This window comes from Oncorhynchus clarkii, chromosome 14, assembly GCF_045791955.1.
Source record: "Oncorhynchus clarkii lewisi isolate Uvic-CL-2024 chromosome 14, UVic_Ocla_1.0, whole genome shotgun sequence".
Classification (NCBI taxonomy): Eukaryota; Metazoa; Chordata; class Actinopteri; order Salmoniformes; family Salmonidae; genus Oncorhynchus; species Oncorhynchus clarkii.
In genome coordinates this window covers 17,282,774-17,309,373 of record NC_092160.1, presented here as the reverse complement: position 1 = coordinate 17,309,373, position 26,600 = coordinate 17,282,774, and the positions used below count along the sequence as shown (strand labels likewise).

Sequence of the window (26,600 nt, the reverse complement as noted above, 5' to 3'; positions counted from 1 at the left end):
ACTTTTTTGCCCGCTTTGAGGACAATACAGTGCCACTGACACGGCCTGCAACGAAAACATGCGGTCTCTCCTTCACTGCAGCCGAGGTGAGTAAGACATTTAAACGTGTTAACCCTCGCAAGGCTGCAGGCCCAGATGGCATCCCCAGCCGCGCCCTCAGAGCATGCGCAGACCAGCTGGCCGGTGTGTTTACGGACATATTCAATCAATCCCTATACCAGTCTGCTGTTCCCACATGCTTCAAGAGGGCCACCATTGTTCCTGTTCCCAAGAAAGCTAAGGTAACTGAGCTAAATGACTACCGCCCCGTAGCACTCACATCCGTCATCATGAAGTGCTTTGAGAGACTAGTCAAGGACCATATCACCTCCACCCTACCTGACACCCTAGACCCACTCCAATTTGCTTACCGCCCAAATAGGTCCACAGACGATGCAATCTCAACCACACTGCACACTGCCCTAACCCATCTGGACAAGAGGAATACCTATGTGAGAATGCTGTTCATCGACTACAGCTCGGCATTCAACACCATAGTACCCTCCAAGCTCGTCATCAAGCTCGAGACCCTGGGTCTCGACCCCGCCCTGTGCAACTGGGTACTGGACTTCCTGACGGGCCGCCCCCAGGTGGTGAGGGTAGGCAACAACATCTCCTCCCCGCTGATCCTCAACACTGGGGCCCCACAAGGTTGCGTTCTGAGCCCTCTCCTGTACTCCCTGTTCACCCACGACTGCGTGGCCACGCACGCCTCCAACTCAATCATCAAGTTTGCGGACGACACAACAGTGGTAGGCTTGATTACCAACAACGATGAGACGGCCTACAGGGAGGAGGTGAGGGCCCTCGGAGTGTGGTGTCAGGAAAACAACCTCACACTCAACGTCAACAAAACTAAGGAGATGATTGTGGACTTCAGGAAACAGCAGAGGGAACACCCCCCTATCCACATCGATGGAACAGTAGTGGAGAGGGTAGCAAGTTTTAAGTTCCTCGGCATACACATCACAGACAAACTGAATTGGTCCACTCACACAGACAGCATCGTGAAGAAGGCGCAGCAGCGCCTCTTCAACCTCAGGAGGCTGAAGAAATTCGGCTTGTCACCAAAAGCACTCACAAACTTCTACAGATGCACAATCGAGAGCATCCTGGCGGGCTGTATCACCGCCTGGTATGGCAACTGCACCGCCCTCAACCGTAAGGCTCTCCAGAGGGTAGTGAGGTCTGCACAACGCATCACCGGGGGCAAACTACCTGCCCTCCAGGACACCTACACCACCCGATGTCACAGGAAGGCCATAAAGATCATCAAGGACATCAACCACCCGAGCCACTGCCTGTTCACCCCGCTATCATCCAGAAGGCGAGGTCAGTACAGGTGCATCAAAGCTGGGACCGAGAGACTGAAAAACAGCTTCTATCTCAAGGCCATCAGACTGTTAAACAGCCACCACTAACACTGAGTGGCTGCTGCCAACACACTGACACTGACTCAACTCCAGCCACTTTAATAATGGGAATTGATGGGAAATGATGTAAATATATCACTAGCCACTTTAAACAATGCTACCTTATATAAATGTTACTTACCCTACATTATTCATCTCATACGCATACGTATATACTGTACTCTATATCATCGACGGTATCCTTATGTAATACATGTATCACTAGCCACTTTATACTATACTATGCCACTTTGTTTACATACTCATCTCATTTGTACATACTGTACCCGATACCATCTACTGTATCTTGCCTATGCTGCTCTGTACCATCACTCATTCATATATCCTTATGTACATATTCTTTATCCCCTTACACTGTGTACAAGACAGTAGTTTTGGAATTGTTAGTTAGATTACTTGTTATTACTGCATTGTCGGAACTAGAAGCACAAGCATTTCGCTACACTCGCATTAACATCTGCTAACCATGTGTATGTGACAAATAAAATTTGATTTGATAACTTATACATATACAGTGGGTCAAAAAAGTATTTAGTCAGCCACCAATTGTGCATGTTCTCCCACTTAAAAAGATGAGAGAGGCCTGTAATTTTCATCATTGGTACACTTCAACTATGACAGACAAAATTTGAAAATCACATTGTAGGATTTTTAATGAATTTATTTGCAAATTATGGTGGAAAATAAGTATTTGGTCAATAACAAAAGTTTATCTCAATACTTTGTTATATACCCTTTGTTGGCAATGGCAGATGTCAAAAGTTTTCTGTAAGTCTTCACAAGGTTTTCACACACTGTTGCTGGTATTTTGGCCCATTCCTCCAAGATCTCCTCTAGAGCAGTGATGTTTTGGGGCTGTTGCTGGGCAACGCGGACTTTCAACTCCCTCCAAAGATTTTCTATGGGGTTGAGATCTGGAGACTGGCTAGGCCACTCCGGGACCTTGAAATGCTTCTTACGAAGCCACTCCTGTGTTTGGGATCATTGTCATGCTGAAAGACCCAGCCACGTTTCATCTTCAATGCCCTTGCTGATGGAAGGAGGTTTTCACTCAAAATCTCACGATACATGGCCCCATTCATTCTTTCCTTTACACGGATCAGTCGTCCTGGTCCCTTTGCAGAAATACAGCCCCAAAGCATGATGTTTCCACCCCCATGTTTCACATTAGGTATGGTGTTCTTTGGATGCAACTCAGCATTCTTTGTCCTCCAAACACGACGAGTTGAGTTTTTACCAAAAAGTTATATTTTGGTGTCATCTGACCATATGACATTCCCCCAATCTTCTTCTGGATCATCCAAATGCTCTCTAGCAAACTTCAGGCGGGCCTGGACATGTACTGGCTTAAGCAGGGGGACACGTCTGGCACTGCAGGATTTGAGTCCCTGGCGGCGGAGTGTGTTACTGATGGTAGGCTTTGTTACTTTGGTCCCAGCTCTCTGCAGGTCATTCACTAGGTCCCTCCGTGTAGTTCTGGGATTTTTGCTCACCGTTCTTGTGATCATTTTGACCCCACGGGGTGAGATCTTGCGTGGAGCCCCAGATTGAGGGAGATTATCAGTGGTCTTCTATGTCTTCCATTTCCTAATAATTGCTCCCACAGTTGATTTCTTCAAACCAAGCTGCTTACCTATTGCAGATTCAGTCTTCCCAGCCTGGTGCAGGTCTACAATTTTGTTTCTGGTATCCTTTGACAGCTCTTTGGTCTTGGCCATAGTGGAGTTTGGAGTGTGACCTGTTTGAGGTTGTAAACAGTTGTCTTTTATACTGATAACAAGTTCAAACAGGTGCCATTAATACAGGTAATGAGTGGAGGACAGAGGAGCCTCTTAAAGAAGAAGTTACAGGTCTGTGAGAGCAAGAAATCTTGCTTGTTTGTAGGTGACCAAATACTTATTTTCCACCATAATTTGCAAACAAATTCATTAAAAATCCTACAATGTGATTTTCTGGAATTTTATTTCTCATTTTGTCTGTCATAGTTGAAGTGTACCTATGATGAAAATTACAGGCCTCTCTCATCTTTTTAAGCGGGAGAACTTGCACAATTGGTGTCTGACTAAATACTTTTGTGCCCCACTGTATGCACACACAAATAAACACTTGGATATGACTTGGACATCAGCATGTCCCTGTTGTAATTGAAGTCTCAGAATTACACCAGAGCACACCATAGCTGGGTATCAAGTATTTTGTACAATGGTGTACAATCCTTTACACATTATCTTAGTCCGTGGCAGATTGGCAAACGTCAGGAATGGCTAGACTCTCTCTCTCTCTCTCTCTCTCTCTCTCTCTCTCTCGCTCCCTCTCAAAATAATACAAAACTGTTATGGCAGCATGTGTCTCTATGACAGTCGAAAGGAACCTGTGTGATGATGACAAATGTGCTACTACCATCACATATAGAAGCAGAGTGAGGGTCAACATCAGAATGACAACATTGAAAATATCTCTATTGCTGACACTTGTGATGACGTAGTACACACAAAATGTGCTTTTTTATTTACTTCCTGTTTTCACAATTTGCATCTGTGCTATTACACCTGAGATTAAACAGAAGAAGAAAAATATGAAAAAGAGAAAAAACACTAACAAACAAAATGGGGTCTGTTCTTTGATCTCTTCACTGGTGATGCCGTCGGGAGAATCTAATTTTCATCTTATCCTCCTTATTTATTTATTTCTCACAACTGAATCCCAATTAACTCCACATCAGTAATCAAGTGTAGCAAGCGTGGGTAAGAGGCCACATACAGGTTAGATGAGTAGAACCTAGCTGAACTTCTCTCCTCAGCCAACTATAGGCTGGGGGTGACATGGTGACATGTCTCAATCATGCTCTTGTTTGGTGTAGCAGTGTGGTGGTGTGGCTATGAGGTTGCTCGAGGGGACCACTGAGGTTGAGGGAGGCATTGTGGGATTCTTTTGGGTCTGGGGGTCGGGGGCTCTTCCGGCAGCTGCTCTGTAGCAGCACAGAAAACAGAAGATCTCAGTCTCTGACAACACCCACCCACACTCCCCGTCCCTGTTTCATTAACATATGTCCCACGTATTGGTTGGTTGTTTGGGTAGGGGAGGGAGGGAGGGTTTACTATGTATCACGTCACATAAAAAATCTACTTTACAGCAGTTGTCCCTTGATTTCTTCCAGTTACTATAAACTGACCGCATATTATGAAGTGGGAAGTAAAAACCTCAGTAAACACATTACAATAGCCATTTGTTTCCTAAATTGTGCATATGAAACATAGAACAAACAATGATTTTGTGGTTATTGTGGTTGTTCACACAGGCAATATTTAATTCCACAAAAGACAATACTATATTCAAAGACATATTGATTCTCATCAATTAATCCATGCATCATGCAGGTATAAAACCACAACACTGCAGCTGGTAGGGATGCTATTAGATTTGTCTGTGTAGTCATAGCTAAATACAAAGTACATAAATAATGACTTCTCTAAATATACCAGCACAGAGGTTTTGGCCAAGCAGCACTCTCTTTAATGATGTCTTGGCATAGTGTTATATTAGCTACTACTGCTGTATAGAAAGACTGTTTCATCCAACTAGACAGAGAGCCCGGTTGCCATGGAAACCAAACAGACTCCCTGTTTGCTCGAGCTGAATGTGTGTGAAAGCTCCAGCTTACTTATTCAGTATTGTCTGTTCATTTGTGCATATACAAAGGATGGAACACGCACAAATGGAAAAACATTCAATGGAAAATATAGAAAGGTGTACTGTGGACAGAATAACACTTGCACCCTAATGTTGAATAGCAAAGTCTGTTTTCTGGCATACTGAGTTTGAGACACTATCTGCAGTCCAACAATTTTGCAGGGTTGATTAGTATGCTACAAGTTATAGTAAATTGCTCTGTAAGAATCAGAAACAGTATCCCATTGGTAGACCATATGTCCTGTGTTACACTTCTATCTGTAGGATCTACCAAACGTAACCCCAAAGCCTCATTGGATGTGATTGGAGTTCCATTCAGTGCACATTGTCTCAATGATACCTGCTCAGATTGCTTCATCATGGCATGCATGACGTAGCATTACTATGGTGCTGTAAACACACCAACACAACATGGAATTTGGCAAACCATTCAACTCATACATACGTGTTATGGTAGATTATGTTCCTGTACTAACGCTCAGAATAGATCCTTACACATGACTAGACTCAAATGAAAGCGTATGTTAATTCCGAAGACCAATTATCACTTTGTCGCCATGGCTACCATAGATCTGTACTGAACATGTTATTACGGTGCTGGATCGTTAATAAAAGTTGATTGCTCCACTGAGCATCATTGCCCTAGTTGTGCTTTAGTTAATTTGAAGAACAACACCACCAATGTAGGGGAACGTTCAGGAGTGTAGGCCTCACAAAAAGACAAATTAAATGTCTACTGGTCTACCAATGGAGAGGTAGTCTGGCACCACGTTGCTATGGTAACAGTGGAGCAGCCTTGGTTGATGAGCTACTAAAACACTGTAAAATGGGTTTTACATGTTTCTCGGTCTCTGGTGTTAGATTTTCGAGGACTCCCTTTCCTACTGTAGTACAGTATGTCACATTGACTTTAACTTACAGTGAACCATACATTAATTTCATGTTTTGGGTTTGTACAGACAGATATAGTTTGACACTATAATGTTTCAAGGACCAGATTAAAACAACCCAGAAGAAGGGCAACATCTACCCTTCAGGACTTCCTGCTGCATATCAGACTGGTTCCACTGCATTGAGGGACAACGTAAACAACAACTGTAAATTAATTGTGAGAAGAAGCATGCTTACTGAGCTGTCCCCTGGCCCTCCAACTCAGCCTTTACATGCCCTGTCCCCTGCACACTGCCCCCTCCAACCCAGCCTTTCCATGCCCTGTCCCCTGGCCCTCCAACCCAGCCTTTTCATGCCCTGTCCCCTGGCCCTCCAACCCAGCCTTTCCATGCCCTGTCCCTTGGCCCTCCAACCAAGCCTTTACATGCCCTGTCCCCTGGCCCTCCAACCAAGCCTTTACATGCCCTGTCCCCAGGCCCTCCAACTAAGCCTTTACATGTCCTGTCCCCAGGCCGTCCAACCAAGCCTTTACATGCCCTGTCCCCAGGCCGTCCAACCAAGCCTTTACATGCCCTGTCCCCAGGCCGTCCAACCAAGCCTTTACATGCCCTGTCCCCAGGCCGTCCAACCAAGCCTTTACATGCCCTGTCCCCTGGCCCTCCAACCAAGCCTTTACATGCCCTGTCCCCAGGCCGTACAACTAAGCCTTTACATGCCATGTCCCCTGGCCCTCCAAATCAGCCTTTACATGCCCTGTCCCCTGGCCCTCCAACCAAGCCTTTACATGCCCTGTCCCTTGGCCCTCCAAATCAGCCTTTACATGCCCTGTCCCCTGGCCCTCCAAATCAGCCTTTACATGCCCTGTCCCCTGCCTCCTCCAACCAAGCCTTTATATGCCCTTTCCCCTGGCCCTCCAACCCAGCCTTTACATGCCCTGTCCCCTGGCCCTCCAACCAAGCCTTTACATTTCCTGTCCCCTGGCTAACCAAGCCTTTACATGCCCTGTCCCCTGGCCCTCCAAATCAGCCTTTACATGCCCTGTCCCCTGGCTAACCAAGCCTTTACATGCCCTGTCCCCTGGCCCTCCAACCCAGCCTGTACATGCCCTGTCCCCTGGCCCTCCAACCCAGCCTTTACATGCCCTGTCCCCTGCCTCCTCCAACTCAGCCTTTACATGCCCTGTCCCCTGCCTCCTCCAACCCATCATGCCCTGTCCCCTGCCTCCTCCAACCCACATGCCCTCCAACCCAGTACATGCCCTGTCCCCTGGCCCTCCAACCCAGCCCTCCAATGCCCTGTCCCCTGCCTCCTCCACCCAGCCTTTACATGCCCTGTCATGCCCTGGCCCCTCCAACCAAGCCTTTACATTTCCTGTCCCCTGGCTAACCAAGCCTTTACATGCCCTGTCCCCTGGCCCTCCAAATCAGCCTTTACATGCCCTGTCCCCTGGCTAACCAAGCCTTTACATGCCCTGTCCCCTGGCCCTCCAACCCAGCCTGTACATGCCCTGTCCCCTGGCCCTCCAACCCAGCCTTTACATGCCCTGTCCCCTGCCTCCTCCAACTCAGCCTTTACATGCCCTGTCCCCTGCCTCCTCCAACCCAGCCTTTACATGCCCTGTCCCCTGCCTCCTCCAACCCAGCCTTTACATGCCCTGTCCCCTGCCTCCTCCAACCCAGCCTTTACATGCCCTGTCCCCTGGCCCTCCAACCCAGCCTTTACATGCCCTGTCCCCTGCCTCCTCCAACCCAGCCTTTACATGCCCTGTCCCTGGCCCTCCAACCCAGCCATTACATGCCCTGTCCCCTGCCTCCTCCAACCCAGCCATTACATGCCCTGTCCCCTGCCTCCTCCAACCCAGCCTTTACATGCCCTGTCCCCTGCCTCCTCCAACCCAGCCTTTACATGCCCTGTCTGCCACCAGAATTGGCCCCTACAGCCATCACAAGACTCATAGATATTTATTTATTTTATTTCACCTTTATTTAACTAGGCAAGTTAGTTAATAACAAATTCTTATTTACAGTGACCGCCTACCCCGGCCAAACCCGGACGACGCTGGGCCAATTGTGCACCGCCCTATGGGACTCCCAATCACGGCCGGGTGTGATACAGCCTTATACAGATAAAGGGCAAGATTGAGATGATCCTCATTGGATACAATGGACAACCATTCAAAAACAAAAAATACAAGCACGGTGGAAAACTAATCAAAATAAGCAATACAGGTACGATGGACTACCAATCATATGCAAGCAATACAGTCACATTGGACTACCACTCATAAGCAAGCAATGCAGTCACCATTGCACTACCACTCATAAGCAAGCAATGCAGTCACCATTGACTACCAATCATAAGCAAGCAATGCAGTCACCATTGACTACCAATCATAAGCAAGCAATGCAGTCACCATTGATTACCAATCATAAGCAAGCAATGCAGTCACAATGGACTACCAATCATAAGCAAGCAATACAACCACAATGGACTACCAATCATAAGCAAGCGATGCCCCTCCACTGCTATTGTGCAGTGGAGCATTTAGGGCCCGATTCAATCAGATCCACATCAGCCGAAATCCACATAACTGATGTTTTGACGGTGTCTGAGGTGGAACTGCGTTTGAGCTGTCAAATACCCAAGTGGCTCCTGGCATTATACCTAAAGCAGACATTGCCATTGGCTACACGGAGTCGCATTAAGATAAATCCCATGCAGCCTTGTTTACAAGTTGGAACACTGGGATGTGAGATGGAATCTACACCTCCATTACGATGATAGAAACCCTCATTGTTTGGTTTAATGATTTTGTATTTGAGCGTCATTACTTCTATATAGCCTACACTTTCTCCTTCTGAACTTCTAACACCAGTGGGATGGGTGTGGCTTCGTGACAATGATCGTAAGAATAACACATCCAAAACATCCAAACACAGAAGAAAGTCTCAATAGCCTCAGATTGTCATTACTGTAAGAGAGTAAATGAAATTCCAACACTATGCTGTGTGTTTGTGCAACAGGGGCACATCGATTGCATTATAACTATAGCAGCCCCATTTGATTCCACGTTCATTTAGAATGGAGTTGAACGAGCCAGGTCTCGCTAAAAGGTCAGCCGTACTAGAAGTTTTTTATTGGATGGAACACAATTACCTTTACTTTCTTTGTGAGGGGAAGAGCCGAGTGGAAATCAATCTGTCAGATAATTTATGCAACTCCCCCCATTCTCTCTCCCTCTCCAATTCTCTCCAGTCACTGCTTAGCCACAGTAGAAGAACTAGGTCTTGTACTAGATGGGTGTGGGTGGGGGCGGTCAACTCTGAGAATGTCATCTCTTGGTGAAAGAACTGTGTGTACGGACTGTAGCTCATTGTAATGGTCTGTGTGACATAACTACCAGGTCAGCCTGTTTCTGGTCTCTCGAATGGAGGAAATCTACAGTCCCTTCTTAAGAACAGAACACAGAGATGTATGTATGCGTCTTTCGGAGGGGTTGGGTTAAAAGTGGAAGTCAAATTTCGGTTGGACCTTGTGTCCAATTGACCAATAAAATGATCTTACTCTTAAAAAAGGAGAAGAGACCTCCCTCTATCGATTAGACCCCTCGTGGTGGTTTTGGATAGATATGAATCATCCTGTCTCCTTTAATGGACCTGGGCTGCTTAGCTGCATACTGATACCCTGTCTGTCTCATAGGTGGCATTACATAAGCCTGTTCAATGGGTTGTTTGGATGGAGAATAAGACAATTCTCTCCATCTCTCTCTTTGTCTGTCTGAGTTTCTATCTCACTGCCTCTCTCTCTGGCCATCCTCCATCGCCCACTCGCTACTCTGCCCATCACAGTCTGTCACTCTCTCTCTCTCTCTCTTTCTCTCTCTCTCACATGCATACACACACACTGACACAAACATGCACACACACAAAGATGTTAGTGTTTTTGATGAGAACAGGTAATAAGAAATAAACCTACAACAGCGGCCCGATTAAAATCGTAATCATATTGTTGATTAAAGACAACCTCCTCTCCATCAGAGGGGTAGCGAGCTTAGTATCTAGTATGGCTAATGAATTCATCCACCATTGCAAATATCTAGATTAGAACAAACAGAATAAATCATTTGGGCAATCCAAATTGACCCAGTATCAAATTGACTACACAAATATTATGATATCAAGTCTCCCTGTGGACAGGGATTCACGACTCATTTAACCCCTTCATTGCCACACCTTTTTAATGGAGCTATGTACCGAGGATTCCACTGCATTTCACATGTTTGAATCTTCCAAATTCTGAGCTAAATGGTGACCAGTGGATATTAAGGGGTTAAACCAGACAGAGAATTATGATGCAACATGTATATACTGTTGCTGAACCCACTTACAGCATGCGCTGTATTACATATTACTGTAAATTGAAATATAAACAGCGCTTATGATCTGTATAGGCACACCTGTTTGTCTGTGTCCAAATGTGATGAAGGGGGCAATATTGGCCTAGTCCCAGATTTGTTTGTGCCATCTTACCAATGGGTCTAGGCAGGACAATATATCCAGCACTGTGTATACCTTGTGTTGTCGATGCCCTTTTGAAGTGTAGATATTTATGTGAACACCTGCTCATCGAACATCTCTTACCAAAATCATGGGCATTAACGTGGAGTTTTTGATGTAATAACAGCCTCCACTCTGCTGTGAAGGCTTTCCACTAGATGTTGGAACATTGCTGCAGGGATTTGCTTCCATTTAACCACAAGAGAATTAGTGAGGTCGGCACTGATGTTGGGTGATTAGGCCTGCCTCGCAGTCAGCATTCCAATTAATTCCAATGGTGTTCGATGGGGTTCAGGTTAGGGTTTTGTGCAGGCCAGTCAAGTTCTTCCAAACCGATCTCAACAAACCTTTTCTGTTTAGACCTTGCTTTGTCCATGGGGGCATTGTCATGCTGAAACTGGAAAGGGCGTTCCCCAAACTATTACTACAAAGTTGGAAGCACAGAATTGTCTACAATGTAATTGTATGCTGTAGTCTTAAGATTTCCCTTCACTGGAACTAAGGGACCTAACCATGAAAAACAACCCCAACCGTTATTCCACCTCCACCAAACTTTACAGTCTGCACTATGCATTGGGACAGGTAACATTCTTTTGACATCCGCCAAACCCAGATTTGTTCATCGGACTGCCAGAAGGTGAAGCTTGATTAAAACTTCTTCAGGCTAGGGTCCTTTTTTCTCAATTTCCGCCTGACCGACGTGCCCAAAGTAAAATGCCTGTTGCTCAGGCCCTGAAGCCAGGATATGCATATAATTGTTACCATTGGAAAGAAAACACTTCGAAGTTAGTAGAAATGTTAAAATAATGTAGGAGACTATAACACAATAGGTATGGTAAGAGAAAATCCAAAGAGCCAAAGAGCCCATGCTATTACAATGGAAAGTATAGGGAAATAATAAATTCTAGCTCCCAGTATGCAATTCCCATGGCTTCCACAGGGTGTCAGCACTCTATGTTCAAGGTTTCAGGCTTGTTTCTTCCAAAATGAGTAAGATATATGAGTTTTAGTACTGGGACATACTATTGGAAATTCGTGTTTGGGTGCGTGAGTAAGACAAGACACACCTGCTAATATCGGTTTCCAATTGAACATACTTCTTTCCGTATTAAATATTATAGTTTGATTCCATTTTAGGGTATCTGAGGAGACAATAGAAACGTATTTTGACTTGTTTTAACAAAGTTCAGCGGTAGATTTTGGGATTCCTTTCTCTGCATGTTGAACAAGTGGATTACTCAAATTGATGGTGCCAACTAAACATATTTTTTGGGGATATAAAGAAGGATTTTATCTAACAAAATGACACTACATGTTATAACTGGGACCCTTTGGATGAAAAAAGCAAGTGAATATTTAATCGCTATTTGTGAATTTATGAAACCTGAAGCCGGTGGAAAAATATTTTGATGTGGGGCGCCGTCCTCAAACAATTGCATGGCATGCTTTCGCTGTAATGGCTACTGAAAATTGGATAGTGCAGTTAGATTAACAAGGATTTAAGCTTTCAACCGATATAAGTCACTTGTATGTACCTACATGTTTAATATGCATCATTTTTATGATTATTTATTTGAATTGTGCGGCCTCCAGTTTCACAGGAAGTTGTCCCGCTAGCGGAACGCCTAGCCCTATCTCTCCAGAGAACGTGTTTCCACTGCTCCAGAGTCCAATGGTGGCAAGTTTTACACCACTCCAGCCAACGCTTGGCATTGTGCATGGTGATCTTAAGCTTGTGTGTGGCTGCTCAGCCATGGAAACCCATTTCATGAAGCTCCCGACAAACAGTTATTGTGGTGACGTTGCTTCCAGGAACAGTTTGAAACTCAGTTGTTAGTGTTGCACCCAAGGTCAACGATTTTATGCATTACGCGCTTCAGCACTTGGCGGTCCCGTTCTGTGAGCTCATGTGTCCTACCACTTCACGGCTGAACTGTTGTTGTTCCAAGACATTTTAACTTCACAATAACAGCACTTACAGCTCTAGCAGGGCAGATATTTGACGAACTGACTTGTTGGAAAGGTGGCATCCTATGACGGTGCTACGTTGATAGTCACTGAGCTCTTCAGTAAGGTCATTCTACTGCCAATGTTTGTCTGTGGAGATTGATGGCTGTGTGCTCAATTCCACTCTTTTTAAGGGGTGTCCACATACTAGTTTGAGTCTCAGATGTCAAGGACTGCTGAAACATAATCATACTTGTGGTCCTTCTCCTAGGCAAAGAAGTGCTCTGCCTTCAGAATCTAGATTGGAACAGGGACTGTGAGTAAATAGAGTTGTCGCTACAGTGCCTTCTGCCCTTGGGTATACTGTAGCCTACAGTTCGATACACGATACTGGGTGTGTGTAGGAGCCAGGAGTGTTGTTTATCAGGTCCTAGATCAGATTAAAGATAAGATATATTTGAGTGAACACATCAAGATTGCTCCAGTGGGATAAGGATGACATGTTGATGTGGTGCTGAACAGAGAATTAGGAATTGGATGAAGTTACCCCTAGAGGCTGATCTAGGGTCCATTTTTTGTTTCCCCTCATAACAGTTAGGGTTATAAATGGGGAAGGGGAAGCTGATTCTAAATTTGATGACTCACTCATCAAATACCTGGCAGGGGTGGATGTGTCCTCTCATTGGTTGAACATACAGCAGCAGCCTAGAAAGCAATAACATCAAGCTTAATATTGTTTAGCTGTTCTAACTTGCTTTGACAGACAAGTGACATCTATGCACAGTGACTCCATATAGAGCACATCAACGTGGACAGACTTGACTTGGCTGCCTCTGAGGCAGGGAACAGGCTAATCCATGTCATATGGGACTTGACCTGGCTGCCTCTGAGGCAGGGAGCGGGTTAATCCATGTCATATGAGACTTGACCTGGCTGCATATGAGGCAGGGAACAGGCTAAGCCATGTCATATGGGACTTGACCTGGCTGCCTCTGAAGCAGGGAGTGGGTTAATCCATGTAATATGGGACTTGACCTGGCTGCATATGAGGCAGGGAACAGGCTAAGCCATGTCATATGGGACTTGACCTGGCTGCCTCTGAGGCAGGGAGCGGGTTAATCCATGTCATATGAGACTTGACCTGGCTGCCTCTGAGGCAGGGAGCGGGTTAATCCATGTCATATGAGACTTGACCTGGCTGCATATGAGGTAGGGAGCGGGTTAATCCATGTCATATGAGACTTGACCTGGCTGCATATGAGGCAGTGAGCGTGCTAAGCCAAGTCATATGAGACTTGACCTGGCTGCATATGAGGCAGTGAGCGGGCTATGCCATGTTATTTGAGACTTGACCTGGCTACCTCTGAGGCAGTGAGCGTGCTAAGCCATGTCATATGAGACAAGAGAAGATTACTTATTTTTACAATTAATATTTATTATTTATGATATTACTTGAAAAGAGTGTTTGAACAAGTGTGCAATTGATATTTCAGCTCTGTGTAGTTTAGAGACATGCCACGTATGTGTGAATGGAGGATTCTTAAATGAGAGGGGTGTGTGTGCCCAATGGCCCATAGGGCTCTGGTGCACTATATAGGGAATAGGGAGCAATTTAGGAAGTGGATTGGTTAAGGAGCGTGTTCAGGGCAGGCTAAGGTCCACAGAGTCCTGCCTAACCTCGATTTCTGACCGGCCCAACTTCCTAGCATATTAAATATTTCACAGTGTTCTCTTTAATAGTGGGATATGGTTTAAATGAAAATGCTTTCTGCATACATCAGATATTTGGTAATTTGTGAAAAGTGTAAACAGCATGAATACTACATCATAACGAAGTCAGATTGCAGATGAATGCAGGAAATTACAGCATGGCAAGTCAACCATAATCTTGAAAACGAGACCCTAGGCATTTGAAAATTGTGGGAGGCAATGCAGATGTCTAGAGAGACTATGTTAACCGTGTAAATAAGGGACTTTAGGTGTGTTAAATCATCTGTTTCTTACAAGAGACTTTATATCTCTTCCATGAGACCCCAGAGATGGAGTGTTCATTGTTTTGAAATTGGTCAGTGGAAAATCATCAAGACACAATAGTGTGCATAGACACACGTATGCACAAAGGCACATGCAGGCATGCACACAAGCACACACACGCATGCACACATGCAGGCACACACGCAGGCACACACGCAGGCACACACGCATGCACACAGTGGCAGCCTCTATCTACTCTCCTAGAGTTGGCAGCAGATCTAGAATGTACCAGATGTACTCTTGATGGCACAATATGGCATCTCTCCTGCCATAGCTTTGATACATGGTAGAAGTACCACTGGCCCAACAATAATTTATTCAGTACATTTGTACACATTCTTGTTTTTCTTATGGTCACCATTAAAGCATAGACAACAATATCCCAGTAATGGAATTATTCTCGGACTTACTGCATAACCTTTACAAAAATGTCTTTGAGAAAATGTCAATCCACTTAATCAGATTATAAATGATCTTATCCCACAAGGCATACTGTAAGGGAAGCTTATGCCCTCAACCTGTAAGGGAAGCTTATGCGCTCAATCTGTAAGGGAAGTTTATGCCCTCAATCTGTAAGGGAAGCTTATGCCCTCGACCTGTAAGGGAAGCGTATGCCCTAAACCTGTAAGGGAAGCTTATGCCCTCAACCTGTAAGGGAAGCTTATGCCCTCAATACAGCTTGGTGATTTAGCTAATCAGTGTCTTTCATCCCAGTGATATTCTTTCTTTGCATGAAAAATGCCCCATTTACTGGTTACATTGTCAGGACCTAAATTCACTGTCTCACCTAATGAATAGCAAATTGATCTATGTAATTTTAATAGGGCTCCTATAAATGTATCTGTGCCCAGTTTTAATTATGCTTTCTCAGCTGAAAATGTATGTTTTAAATACAAAGGGAAGTCCTGTAATGCCTTGTAATGTATAGTGCCATCTACTGGTTTAAAAGCATACTGTCAAAACCTTGAGAAGAGCCTCTTGCTCTCTAGTAATATGCAGTATATCCCCATACATAAAAAATAAATAAATATATTTATGTATTGTATTGTCAAAAGTACTGCAAATTATTAATGAGTGTTTTTGACCAGTGGTTTACTTGAGTTTGAATTGGTCCATTGACCGATTTGTTGACTACAGGCACGGTTATCACATATCTGTTCAAATAAATGATAAGAACACATATGACTAAAAGGCTATGGTATGTCCAATCAACATGCTTTCAGCTTTTTCCCTTCCGAAGAGCATAGAAACAATCTTCCTGAACGGAAAAGCTTTTAAATGGCATATGTGTTTAATAAGTGAGGCAAATCTGTGAGTTACAATGAATCCATCTGCTTCGTACTCACAGTAGACTAGTAAGGGAATGAAGCCATCTACAAGTCTTTAAGAACATCTCTGACATCACAATCATGGGTATTCATGGTGTTACTTAGATAGAACCCAAGCTGTGATTGACATGTCGTCACCGTTCTATCAATCCAGCATTATCAGGCATCTGTCGCGCGATGCAATGAGGAGCTTTAATGCAACATGCTTTTATATGAAAAGTGTGGAATCTATATAGATAATCAATGCACATACTATTTAAAATATAATTTTGATATACCTCCGAGACGTTTTTCAAAACGAACTGTCGCTTGGCAACAGCTAGATGAAATTGGTAGCCCATCCATAGAGCGCGCGCTCATTAATAGCTCAGTGCACAGATGAAATCGAACCTATTATTTCTAAAATAAACTATCAAATACTGTCAGTTTTCAAATATATATTGTTGCAGTTGATTGTTTCCAAAATAGATATAGAAATTGCGCTCAAGAACCTAATAACACAACGAATGTGTTAGGCAAGATTCTAATCCACAAACACTGGAAGTAAGCTATGCAATAACATATATCACATTTCTGCCCGAAGGGAAGCAAGTATTTGTATAATTTCATTCTTACACTTTCTTTCTTTCTCTTCCACAGAACTACATCTAATGTATACCGGATATAGATCCGTTTCCTTATCAAGGTAATGACGAAATAAGGATAATAAATGCACATAGACTATTAAATGTGGAACCATAAAGGCCTGCACTCAGGTCTTTATGGGTCTTCCAAGACCATGAATTTTCCATTAACAGGCTTGAATGCCTTTTGACCTCAGTCAGGTCTTTCATTGAGATGATAAGCTATTGCAAATTGTGAAAATATTTCACAAAAGATAATACAAATATGTTGAATTTAATTAAAATATGAACAAAACGACGATGGATATTATTCCCCAGTGCTTATCATGCATTACATTACGCGCGCCTATGGCATGGGAGTCATCACTGTGACTGACTGTTACTGTGGAAACCAACATTACCTTGTCATTTCTCGTAGAATCGAAGATTAACAATTATCTTATTATACAAACACAAACAGCCTACTTTTCTATGTCTTTCCACAACAGATATGGTTTCACGAACTAAAATAAGCGCACACAAATTACGCATGCACCGTTTCAATGTAATTTAATATATCAATTGATAGTTTCGCTGTGTTTCTATTGATATCTTTGAAGGGGATGAAAATGGTGTGCATTTTATGTAAAGAGACTTGAAATAGGTTACAGTTGTTACTTACAACAATTGGTGACGGCAAAACTGTTCGCTACTTCCAGATTGTCAATATGGGGCGTCAATCTGAATTCGGGTGTGCTGAATTGAACCATTCCTATCCGAAATGCACTGTACTCCTGATCAGCACCCCTTGGAAAGAGTCCACCTGTAATAGAAACAATTGGACATCTCAATATACTTGTGCATAGACTATTCCAATATGTTGTATTGTTAATTTATTTTATATATTTTCATGACCACCTTTCATAATGCATTGGCACAATCACTAGCCTACTTGCTGGACCTATGTCCAATGATATATAATTTAAATTAACTTATTTGATTGATACATACCAATTTGTACACTTTGAGAGCCACCAAGCGCCAAACCCCATAAAACTGGTAGAAAGAAAACCGATGAATTCATAAGCTTAGGCATTTCCACAACAAATGTGCCCACATCCACCCAAGAACGGAGATATTCCTTGTTTACACAATAATGGTCTATGTTAGATCCGACACATATTGAAGACTTGCTGTCAGGGAAAATTCACTGGTGACTATTTTCTTCTGCAGGTGATTTTTGTATAGAAAATTAGGGCTCTTGCTCCCTTTTTCCAGGTCCAACAGTGAAGGAATTGTATATTAACTGTCTATTCCGCTCCTCTTTCTCGCGCTGTCCTCCTGCGAGTCGTCGACACCTCCTTTAACAAACAGGAACACTTCTAGTCTCTGCTCCGTGCGCTGGAGATCGTTTCAGCATCACGAACAAGCGACGAATGTTAATGAGATGCGTAAAGGCACGAGAGGAGCCGAGCGCGCAATCCACTTCCTCGCGACGTCCAGGGCTCATTAGTGTTTGTACATGTTAGTTTGTTGAGCATATAATAGGAGACTAAATATGTGTCCTTGACTTTTTAAACCTGCTAAGATTCATGGCAGACCATAAGGGCAATCTCATCATCTCCAGGCGTCTTTGTGTTAAACAAGTCATTATTGAGGGGTTAGCCCTTCACTCTATCACTCTGCACTAACAACTTAGCAAATACTAACATGAATTACATCTTGAATAAACCTATGTGTGCCCTTCTGATAATCAGACTCACAGTCACTATAACATTACAGCATGTGGATAAGCAAACAAATGCCATGGCGGTTAGAGAGTGGCACCTTAGTTCATCCATGGGTAGTGGGTGCCATGCTCAAAAGCATGTAGCTGTGCCAGCTATTGACCAACGCCTGCTTCTTAGGCTTGAACCATTCATGCATTGTTGTCTATATCTCTGAGACATTTAAATTGCACTTGATGAACTTAACAAGATTATCTAGCTTACCCAAAAGAAAAACAATACTGTCGTTCACAGTCTACCCAAAATATAAGGAATGAAAAATAAACTTGCTCCAACCACTGTTGGAAGAAAATGTCTAGTAAACCAATGTGGTCCTTCATCCAGATGTGTTCATGTATTTTTTTCAAGAGTGGTTGAATATCCTGAGTCCATCCCCATTTATGTAGTCCTAATTATCATGAGGTACTGTATACCTGTAACAGCATATACTTTTGTCATGTCAGACTCATTGTAACATAGGCCTACTGCTTTCTCATCATCCCCATTGTCAGCTTGTACAGGCAGACATTTAGAGGCAGTTCATTTGTAGCTCGTCAAGGCAATCTTGTCAAGTGTGGGTGTTTGTGTACAAACGTGTGTATATGCGTGTGTGTGTGGGTGTGCGTACGTGCGTGCATGTATTTATGATCAGCTGATTATTATTCTTTTGTTTACTTAAATTGTTACCTGAACTTAAAATGTTTAGTTGGGCCCACACTTAGCAAAAATTCAGTCAACATAAAATTATGTGTTTGCTTAACTTGTCTTATATGTTCATTTAACTATAAATTATTATTTGGGCATCTTAACTAAAAAAAAGTCGGTGCAACTGGTTACGCACACGCACAGTGCTTACAATGTTTTCAATTTACAAATTTGACACAGGTTGACAGACATGATTACATTGTGCATGTTAATTTATACAGTAATTATAATTCAACATGTTCTCACCTGGATTTAAACTCACAACCTTTTCGTTCACAGCATTCTGATTTTCCTGCTATGCCACAATGTCTGTCATTTATCAGTTAAACTGACTATTCTCAACTCATTTATTTGACAGAAATATTTCAGCAATTGTAGGGTTTTTCTGTATAGTTGTCTAAAGTTGATGGGGCATGTTACTCTGTTTTCATGTTACTTTTTAATCACTGTAATAAATACAATAGTTTCACTATTGTGTACTTTTAACAGAGCTGAGATTGTGTGCAAATCCCAGGTGAGGACATAATAATAATGACTGCATAATTGAACATGCACAATGTAATCATATGTGTAAAATATGTACATTGAAAACATTTCTGTTAAAAGCACTGTGTGTGTAACCAGTTCCACAGCCTTTTTGAGTTAAGACACCACCATAATACTTTCCAGTTGAATGAACATAAGACAAGTTGAGCAAACACATAATTTTATATTGACTGAATTAAAAAAAAAAAAGTTTTCTAAATTTGGAGCTATGTTTGGGCTAACTAAAAATGTTAAGTTTAGGTAACACTTTGAGTAAACTTAAAAAGGCTGTGGGAACCAGTTACTTAATAATAATTAGTGTGTGTGTGTGTGTGTGTGTCTCCCTCCACTCCCATCTCGCTGGAGTTAAACATCAAATGAATGCACTCTTTACCTTTGATCTAAGGCTTGTTTTCCACTATTTCATGTTTTCCACTATTTCATGTTTTCCACTATTTCATGTTTTCCACAAATTCACGTTTTCCACTATTCCATAAATTCCACTCTTCCTTGTTCTCCACTATTCCACGTCAACCTCTATTCCATGTCGTCCTCTATTCCATGTTGTCCTCTATTCCATCCGTTCCACTATTCCATGTTTTCCACATAGCATTCAGCACCATGGACAGCGGTAAAATGAGGCTGATTCACAGGCTGTATCACATCCGGCCGTGATTGGGAGTCCCATAGGGCGGTGCACAATTGGCCTAGCGTCGTCCCGGTTTGGCCGGGGTAGGCTGTCATTGTAAATACAAATTTGTTCTTAATTGACTTGCCTAGTTAAATAAACAAAAAACAAAAACATAATTATTTTTATATATATATATTTGCTCATATTTCTTCAGCACCATGGACAGCAGTGAAATTATATTCTCTCAAAGATTTCAGCACCATTGACAGTGGTGAAACTATATTCTCTCATAGCTTTCAGCACCATGGACAGTGTTGAAATTCTATTCTCTCATAGCTTTCAGCACAATGGACAGTGGTGAAACAATAACTGCTTGTCCTTGCTGGGGGTTGACATATCTATGGGTGTCTATGATGTGTACAGTATGAGTGCACATCTGTGTTTATAGGGTTAAGTAGTGTTCCTTTTTGACTAAATTAAATATATTTAATCACCGACAGCTGGTGATCCCTTCCACATAACTGAATAAGATATCATTCTGTTCACACATACAATGTCGGTAGCAGTAGAGATGCTGTTTTATTACATTTAATGAGAGTTTTTTTTAACTAAACATGATCTAATTAGAGACGTGAATAAGTTTATATTCCAGTCAGTCTTTACTAAAAACTATAAACCAGAAATGTCAGATTAGGTTTTGCTCTGTAAACTGTGTTGTGATTCAAGCCAAACCCCAACATTTAATCTTGATACAAAGACCCTATTACCGCCCACGCATATGTTGCTGCCAAGTGTAACTGTCAAGTTAACATCAAGTAAGTCATTGGCCTTTTGACACATTTTTTTTTATCTGCTTGAGTGGCCATACAGTTGAAGTAAGAAGTTTACATACACTGAGGTTGGAGTCAATAAAACTCATTTTTCAAACACTCCCCAAATTTCTTGTTAACAAACTATAGTTTTGGCAAGTCGGTTAGGACATCTACTTTGTGCATGACACAAGTAATTTTCCCAAAATTGTTTACAGACATATTATTTAACTTATAACTCATTGTATCACAATTCCAGTGGGTCAGAAGTTTACATAAACCAAGTTGACTGTGCCTTTAAAAATCTTGGGAAATTCCAGAAAATTATGTCATGGCTTTGAAGCTTCTGATAGGCTAATTGACATAATTTGAGTCAATTGGAGGTGTACCTGTGGATGTATTTCAAGGCCTACCTTAAAACTCAGTGCGTCTTTGCTTGACATAATGGGAAAATCAAAAGAAATCATCCAAATTGTAGACGTCCACAAGTCTGGTTCATCCTTGGGAGCAATTCTCAAACGCCTGAAGGTACCACGTTCATCTGTACAAACAATAGTACACAAGTATAAACACCATGGGACCACACAGCCCTTATACCGCTCAGGAAGGAGACACATTCTGTCTCCTAGAGATGAATGTACTTTGGTGGCGAAAAGTGCAAATCAATCACAGAACAACAGCAAAGGATCTTGTAAAGATGCGGGAGGAAAAAGGTACAAAAGTATCTATATACACAGTAAAACGAGTCCTATGTTGACATAACCTGAAAGGCCCCTCAGTAAAGAAGAAGCCACTGCTCCAAAACCGCCATAAAAAGACAGACTACGGTTTGTAACTGCCCATGGGGACAAAGATCGTACTTTTTGGATTAATGTCCTCTGGTCTGATGAAACAATATTAGAACCGTTTGGCCATAATGACCATCGTTATGTTTGGAGGAAAAAGGGGGAGGCTTGCAAGCCGAAGAACACTATCCCAACCGTGAAGCACAGGGGTGATAGCATCATGTTGTGGGGGTGCTTTGCTGCAGGAGGGACTGGTGCCCTTCACAAAATAGATGGCATCATGAGGGAGGAAAATTATGTGGATATATTGAAGCAACATCTCAAGACATCAGTCAGGAAATTAAAGCTTGGTCGCAAATGGGTCTTCCAAATAGACAATGACCCCAAGCATACTTCCAAAGTTGTGGCAAAATAGCTTAAGGACAACAAAGTCAAGGTATTGGAGTGGCCATCACAAAGCCCTGACCTCAATCCTATTGGAAATGTGTGGGCAGAACTGAAAAAGCGTGTGCGAGCAAGGAGGCCTACAAACCTGATTCACTTACACCAGCTCTGTCAGGAGGAATGGGCCAAAATTCACCCAACTTATTGTGGGAAGCTTGTGGAAGGCTACCTGAAACGTTTTACCCAAGTTGAACCATTTAAAGGCAATGCTACCAAATACTAATTGAGTTTATGTAAAAGTCTGACCCACTAGGAATGTGATGAAAGAAATAAAAGCTGAAATAAATCATTCTCTATACTATTATTCTGGCAATTCACATTCTTAAAATAAAGTGGTGATCCTAACTGGGGCAGCAGGCTAGCCTAGTGGTTAGAGCGTTGGACTAGTAACCGAAGGTTGCAAGTTGGTATCCCCGAGCTGACAAGGTACAAATCTGTGAAAAACTCGGCATCTCTGTGCTAGAGGCGTCACTACAGACCTTGGTTCAATTCCTGGCTCTATCACAACTGCCCGTGATTGGGTGTCCCAATGGACGGCGCACAATTGGCCCAGTGTTGTCTGGGTTTGGCCGAGGTAGGCCGTCATTGCAAATAAGAATTTGTTCTTAACTGACTTTCCTAGGTAAATAAAGGTTAAATACAAATTTAAAATAGGCTTACACATGCAACTTCAGCTGAATTTACCTAAAACAAGAGGGGCTAGAACAGACGTGGCAAACACAGGATCCAATCTGGCCCGTAAATTAAAAAAATAACCCCAAAAATATGGGAAAACAAACTCAATATACTTTCAAATGACTTCAACCAAATCAAAACTGTATAAATTATAATTGACCTTTATTCATACAGGTTCTTCACTGTGTCCAGCTCCCTAATAATCAAAGAAATATAAGCTAGACAGTCAGGGAGAATTCAGGACAATTTTTTGGCACATTTTGACAGCACGGAAATATAACCAATTTTCTGTGCGGCCCTCCGGAGCTAGTTGAAAAACAAATGCGTCCACCGGGGGAAAATGGGTTTGACATCCCCTGGGCTCGAGTGATCGTTGACTGACAGTTCATTCAACTTGTGTTGACAGGGGGACTAGACACAATGCAGAAGTGATAACTATCTTTGCAAATGAGTTATACTGAGACAATTGGTAATGGGGGATTATGCAATAAAAACATACACTATCTGTTGCAATGCTACACAATGGTACAGTGGCTGCACAGTAGCTTGGGTGAATTGAGCTTCTGTAGCGGTTCATTTCATATCAAAGTGTTCCTACTCGCTCGGTCTCACGGCTTCATGATGCTATTATATGAATGAGCACAAGAACTTGCACAAGAGCATAGAGAGTAGAGGGGACTGCTTGAAGCAGAAAGCAAGATAAGCTCTTACTGACTGAGAAAGGAATAGGCAAAAGCGATCTGAGAAGAATTGGGGTACACTGCCGACCTAAGACTCACCAAGTTTGTGAAATTATACCCTTTTGTGAGGAACTAGATTTTGAGGATCAACCTGGAATTCAGGGACATTTGTAACCCTGAGTAATAACTTCATATAACAAACTGAAATATTTGCATATTCAAGGCTGAGTCACTGACAAACCATGGATGCCGGAAAGATAATGATTCCTGAACGACTTTAGAGGATATACAAATTCCATTCAAATTAAGCTTCTTGGGGAATTTAGTCCACCGCCACCTTATCAATTGATAGTGGAGCTGTGAGAACTAATGGCAGTCGCTGATGCCTCAGTGACTGAAAGGTTCCTTGAGCAATATACTGAATACAGCAAGGTGGGGGCATGAATGCACAGAAAGGCACGAGCCGAAAAAAATTATAGGCCAAGCATATATTACAAACAGTGAAAATTCCCACGAGCCAACCTACCATGGATCAGCAGCAAGGTCAGGAAGAGTGCTGAGATTGGCAACTCACTCTGACTCAGTAGTTTACATAAAATATGTGTGTGAAAGTCTATACTACATTAGAATAGGTCATAGACAGTCTATTGTGTGACCTCATATTACACTGATACCTAATGGTCTCTGTGGATCTACTGTAAAGCATCACACAATAGATATTATGCAATACTGTATGGTTTCTAATGCTATGCGCTGTGCTTGGAATATTAATTGCCCTCAAGCATACAGATTAGAGATAGCTAAACTATAACACACTCAGAATATTTACATATGTATAAGATATTATAATTGTCCTATCATTTTTCACAGTAAAATAGTGTGGAAACGATTGTAAGGGCCTTAACTAAGAGAAGAGCCCTGAGACTAATTCAGGGAGTGTAAATGTCTGAGGTTGGAGACGGTTAACACTGTTTATTAATTGCATGTTTAATAGCCCTTCCAGCTTTCTAGATGGCTCTTCCATTTCTCTCTTTCTGTGAGAGTCCACAAATTTGTCATGAATTTTTGTGCGCTGTCTTCCTCTCCTTCACGCTCTCACACTTCCTCTCTCCCTTTCTCTCTCTCACACTTCCTCTCTCCCGTTCTCTCTCTCTCTCTCACACACACACACACACTCTCCTTCCTTCTAACTTCATCAATCCCTTCCTTTCTTCTCTCTCAGGTCTGAGCAGAACTAACTTGTTCACTCCTGGCAACCGAGCCAGGAGTCATGGAAAGTTTGGCAATTGGTTCAGTCTGCTCAGCCCAAGCCCTGCGTTGAGCCACCCACGACCCCATTCCTTTACAGGAAGTCCCAGTCACCACACTTCCTCAAGTCCCATACCTCCTCATCCATGCCATACTACAGTCACCAAGGCCACAGCCATCAAGAGCGTGGACATTTTTAAACGACTCAAAAATGGATTCCCTAAGTTATTTGGCAGGTAAATTATAGAAGGATAATTACAAGGAATAAAGGCACAATGAGTAACAATAACTTGGCTATATACACCGGGTACCAATACCGAGTCGATGTCCAGGGGTTCGAGGTAACGGAGGTAGACATGTACATATAGGTAGGTATAAAGTGACTAGGTAACAGGATAGATAATAAATAGTAACAACAGCTTATGGGATGAGTCAAAAGAATTTGTGCAAAAAGGGTCAATGCAGATAGTCAGAGTAGCTATTGGTTAACAACACTGAACAAAAATGTAACATGTTTCATGAGCTGAAATGAAATATCCTAGAAATGTTCCATATGCACAAAAAGCTGACAGTATTTCTCTCAAATGCTTTGCACAAATTTGAATACATCTCTGTTAGTGAGTATTTCCCCTTTGCCAAGATAATCCATCCACCTGACAGGTGTGGCATATCAAGAAGCTGATTAAAACCCCCTAGAGTCGATGTCTGCAGGCCCGCGGAAATCTAATTAGGATACGCATTGGATATGTCTCAATCCACCACATCCGCCAATGTCGCACTTCCGCATCTGCGGTGAAAGGAGACAGAGTTAGAACGGTGTTTGTTAGACCATGAGACATCCCGAAAATCGGTCTTGTCAAAAAACCGTCTTTAGCATCCGAATGGTTTGACCTACAAAATATTACCCCTCTATGGAACGATGAAATTCTCATGAACACCACGGTGTTCTCCATTTTGCGCTACGACCCCCACCACTGTTTGCAGCGTCCGAACAGTTTGGGCTACACACTAATATGACTCTATGCACTCTGTACTCGTCTGAAGGTCCCGGTACCAGTTAACAAACATTTATGGAAGTATACATGGAAATAGTTTAGTGCCTAAAAAAGGGGTTAAATAAATGTTTTTTAAAAATAAAAGGTTTCCTGACTTTTTTGGAGGGGGGCTATCTGTAATTCCACGTAGTGAATATGTTATTCAATGCGTTTGAATGGGCTAATTGCAGTAAACGCAAAAATAAAAAATCAAATATTCTGGGGATAAACAAACAAAAAAAAAATAGCCAAATGGTCCTCGGTACGACTTTCTTTAAACAATTCCATATAGCTTAGTAGAACCCTTAGTAGAACCCCACCCTCCCCCTGCTTAGAAAGGGCTTGGTTTTAAACAGCATGATCATTATTACCTTATGCGGGAGACAATAAAAGGCTACTCTAAAATATGCAGTTTTGTCACACAACACAATGCCACAGATGCCTCAAGTTTTGAGGGACCATGCAATTGAATTGGCATGCTGACTGCAGGAATGTTCACCAGAGCTGTTGCCAGAGAATTTAATGTTAATTTCTTTACAAATGTTGTCTTAGAAAATGTGTAAGTACGTCCAACCGGCTTCACAACCGCAGACCACGTGAATGGCGTCGTGTGGGCGAGCGGTTTGCTGATGTCAACGTTGTAAACAGAGTGCCCCATGGTGTTGGTGGGGTTATGGTATGGGCAGGCATAAGATACTGACAACGAACACAAATGCATTTTATCAATAGCAATTTGAATGCACAGAGATACCGTGACAAAATCCTGAGGCCCATTGTC

At 42.6% G+C, this 26,600-nt stretch overlaps 1 protein-coding gene across 8 annotated transcripts in view; it reads right to left on the bottom strand.

The window, feature by feature from the left end:
- The window catches only part of LOC139366360 (glutamate receptor, ionotropic, AMPA 2b), a 61,463-nt gene extending 43,595 nt beyond the window's left edge, over nucleotides 1-17,868 (bottom strand). For all 8 annotated transcript variants that reach the window (XM_071103751.1, XM_071103743.1, XM_071103745.1 and 5 more), the window contains exons 1-2: nucleotides 17,532-17,868; nucleotides 17,203-17,343 (exon numbers count right to left, since the gene is read on the bottom strand). In XM_071103751.1, coding sequence (XP_070959852.1) covers nucleotides 17,203-17,343; nucleotides 17,532-17,616 — 226 coding nt within the window. In that variant the 5' untranslated portion in view covers nucleotides 17,617-17,868. The remainder of the gene's footprint in view (nucleotides 1-17,202; nucleotides 17,344-17,531) is intronic.
- Nucleotides 17,869-26,600: the final 8,732 nt, after the last annotated feature.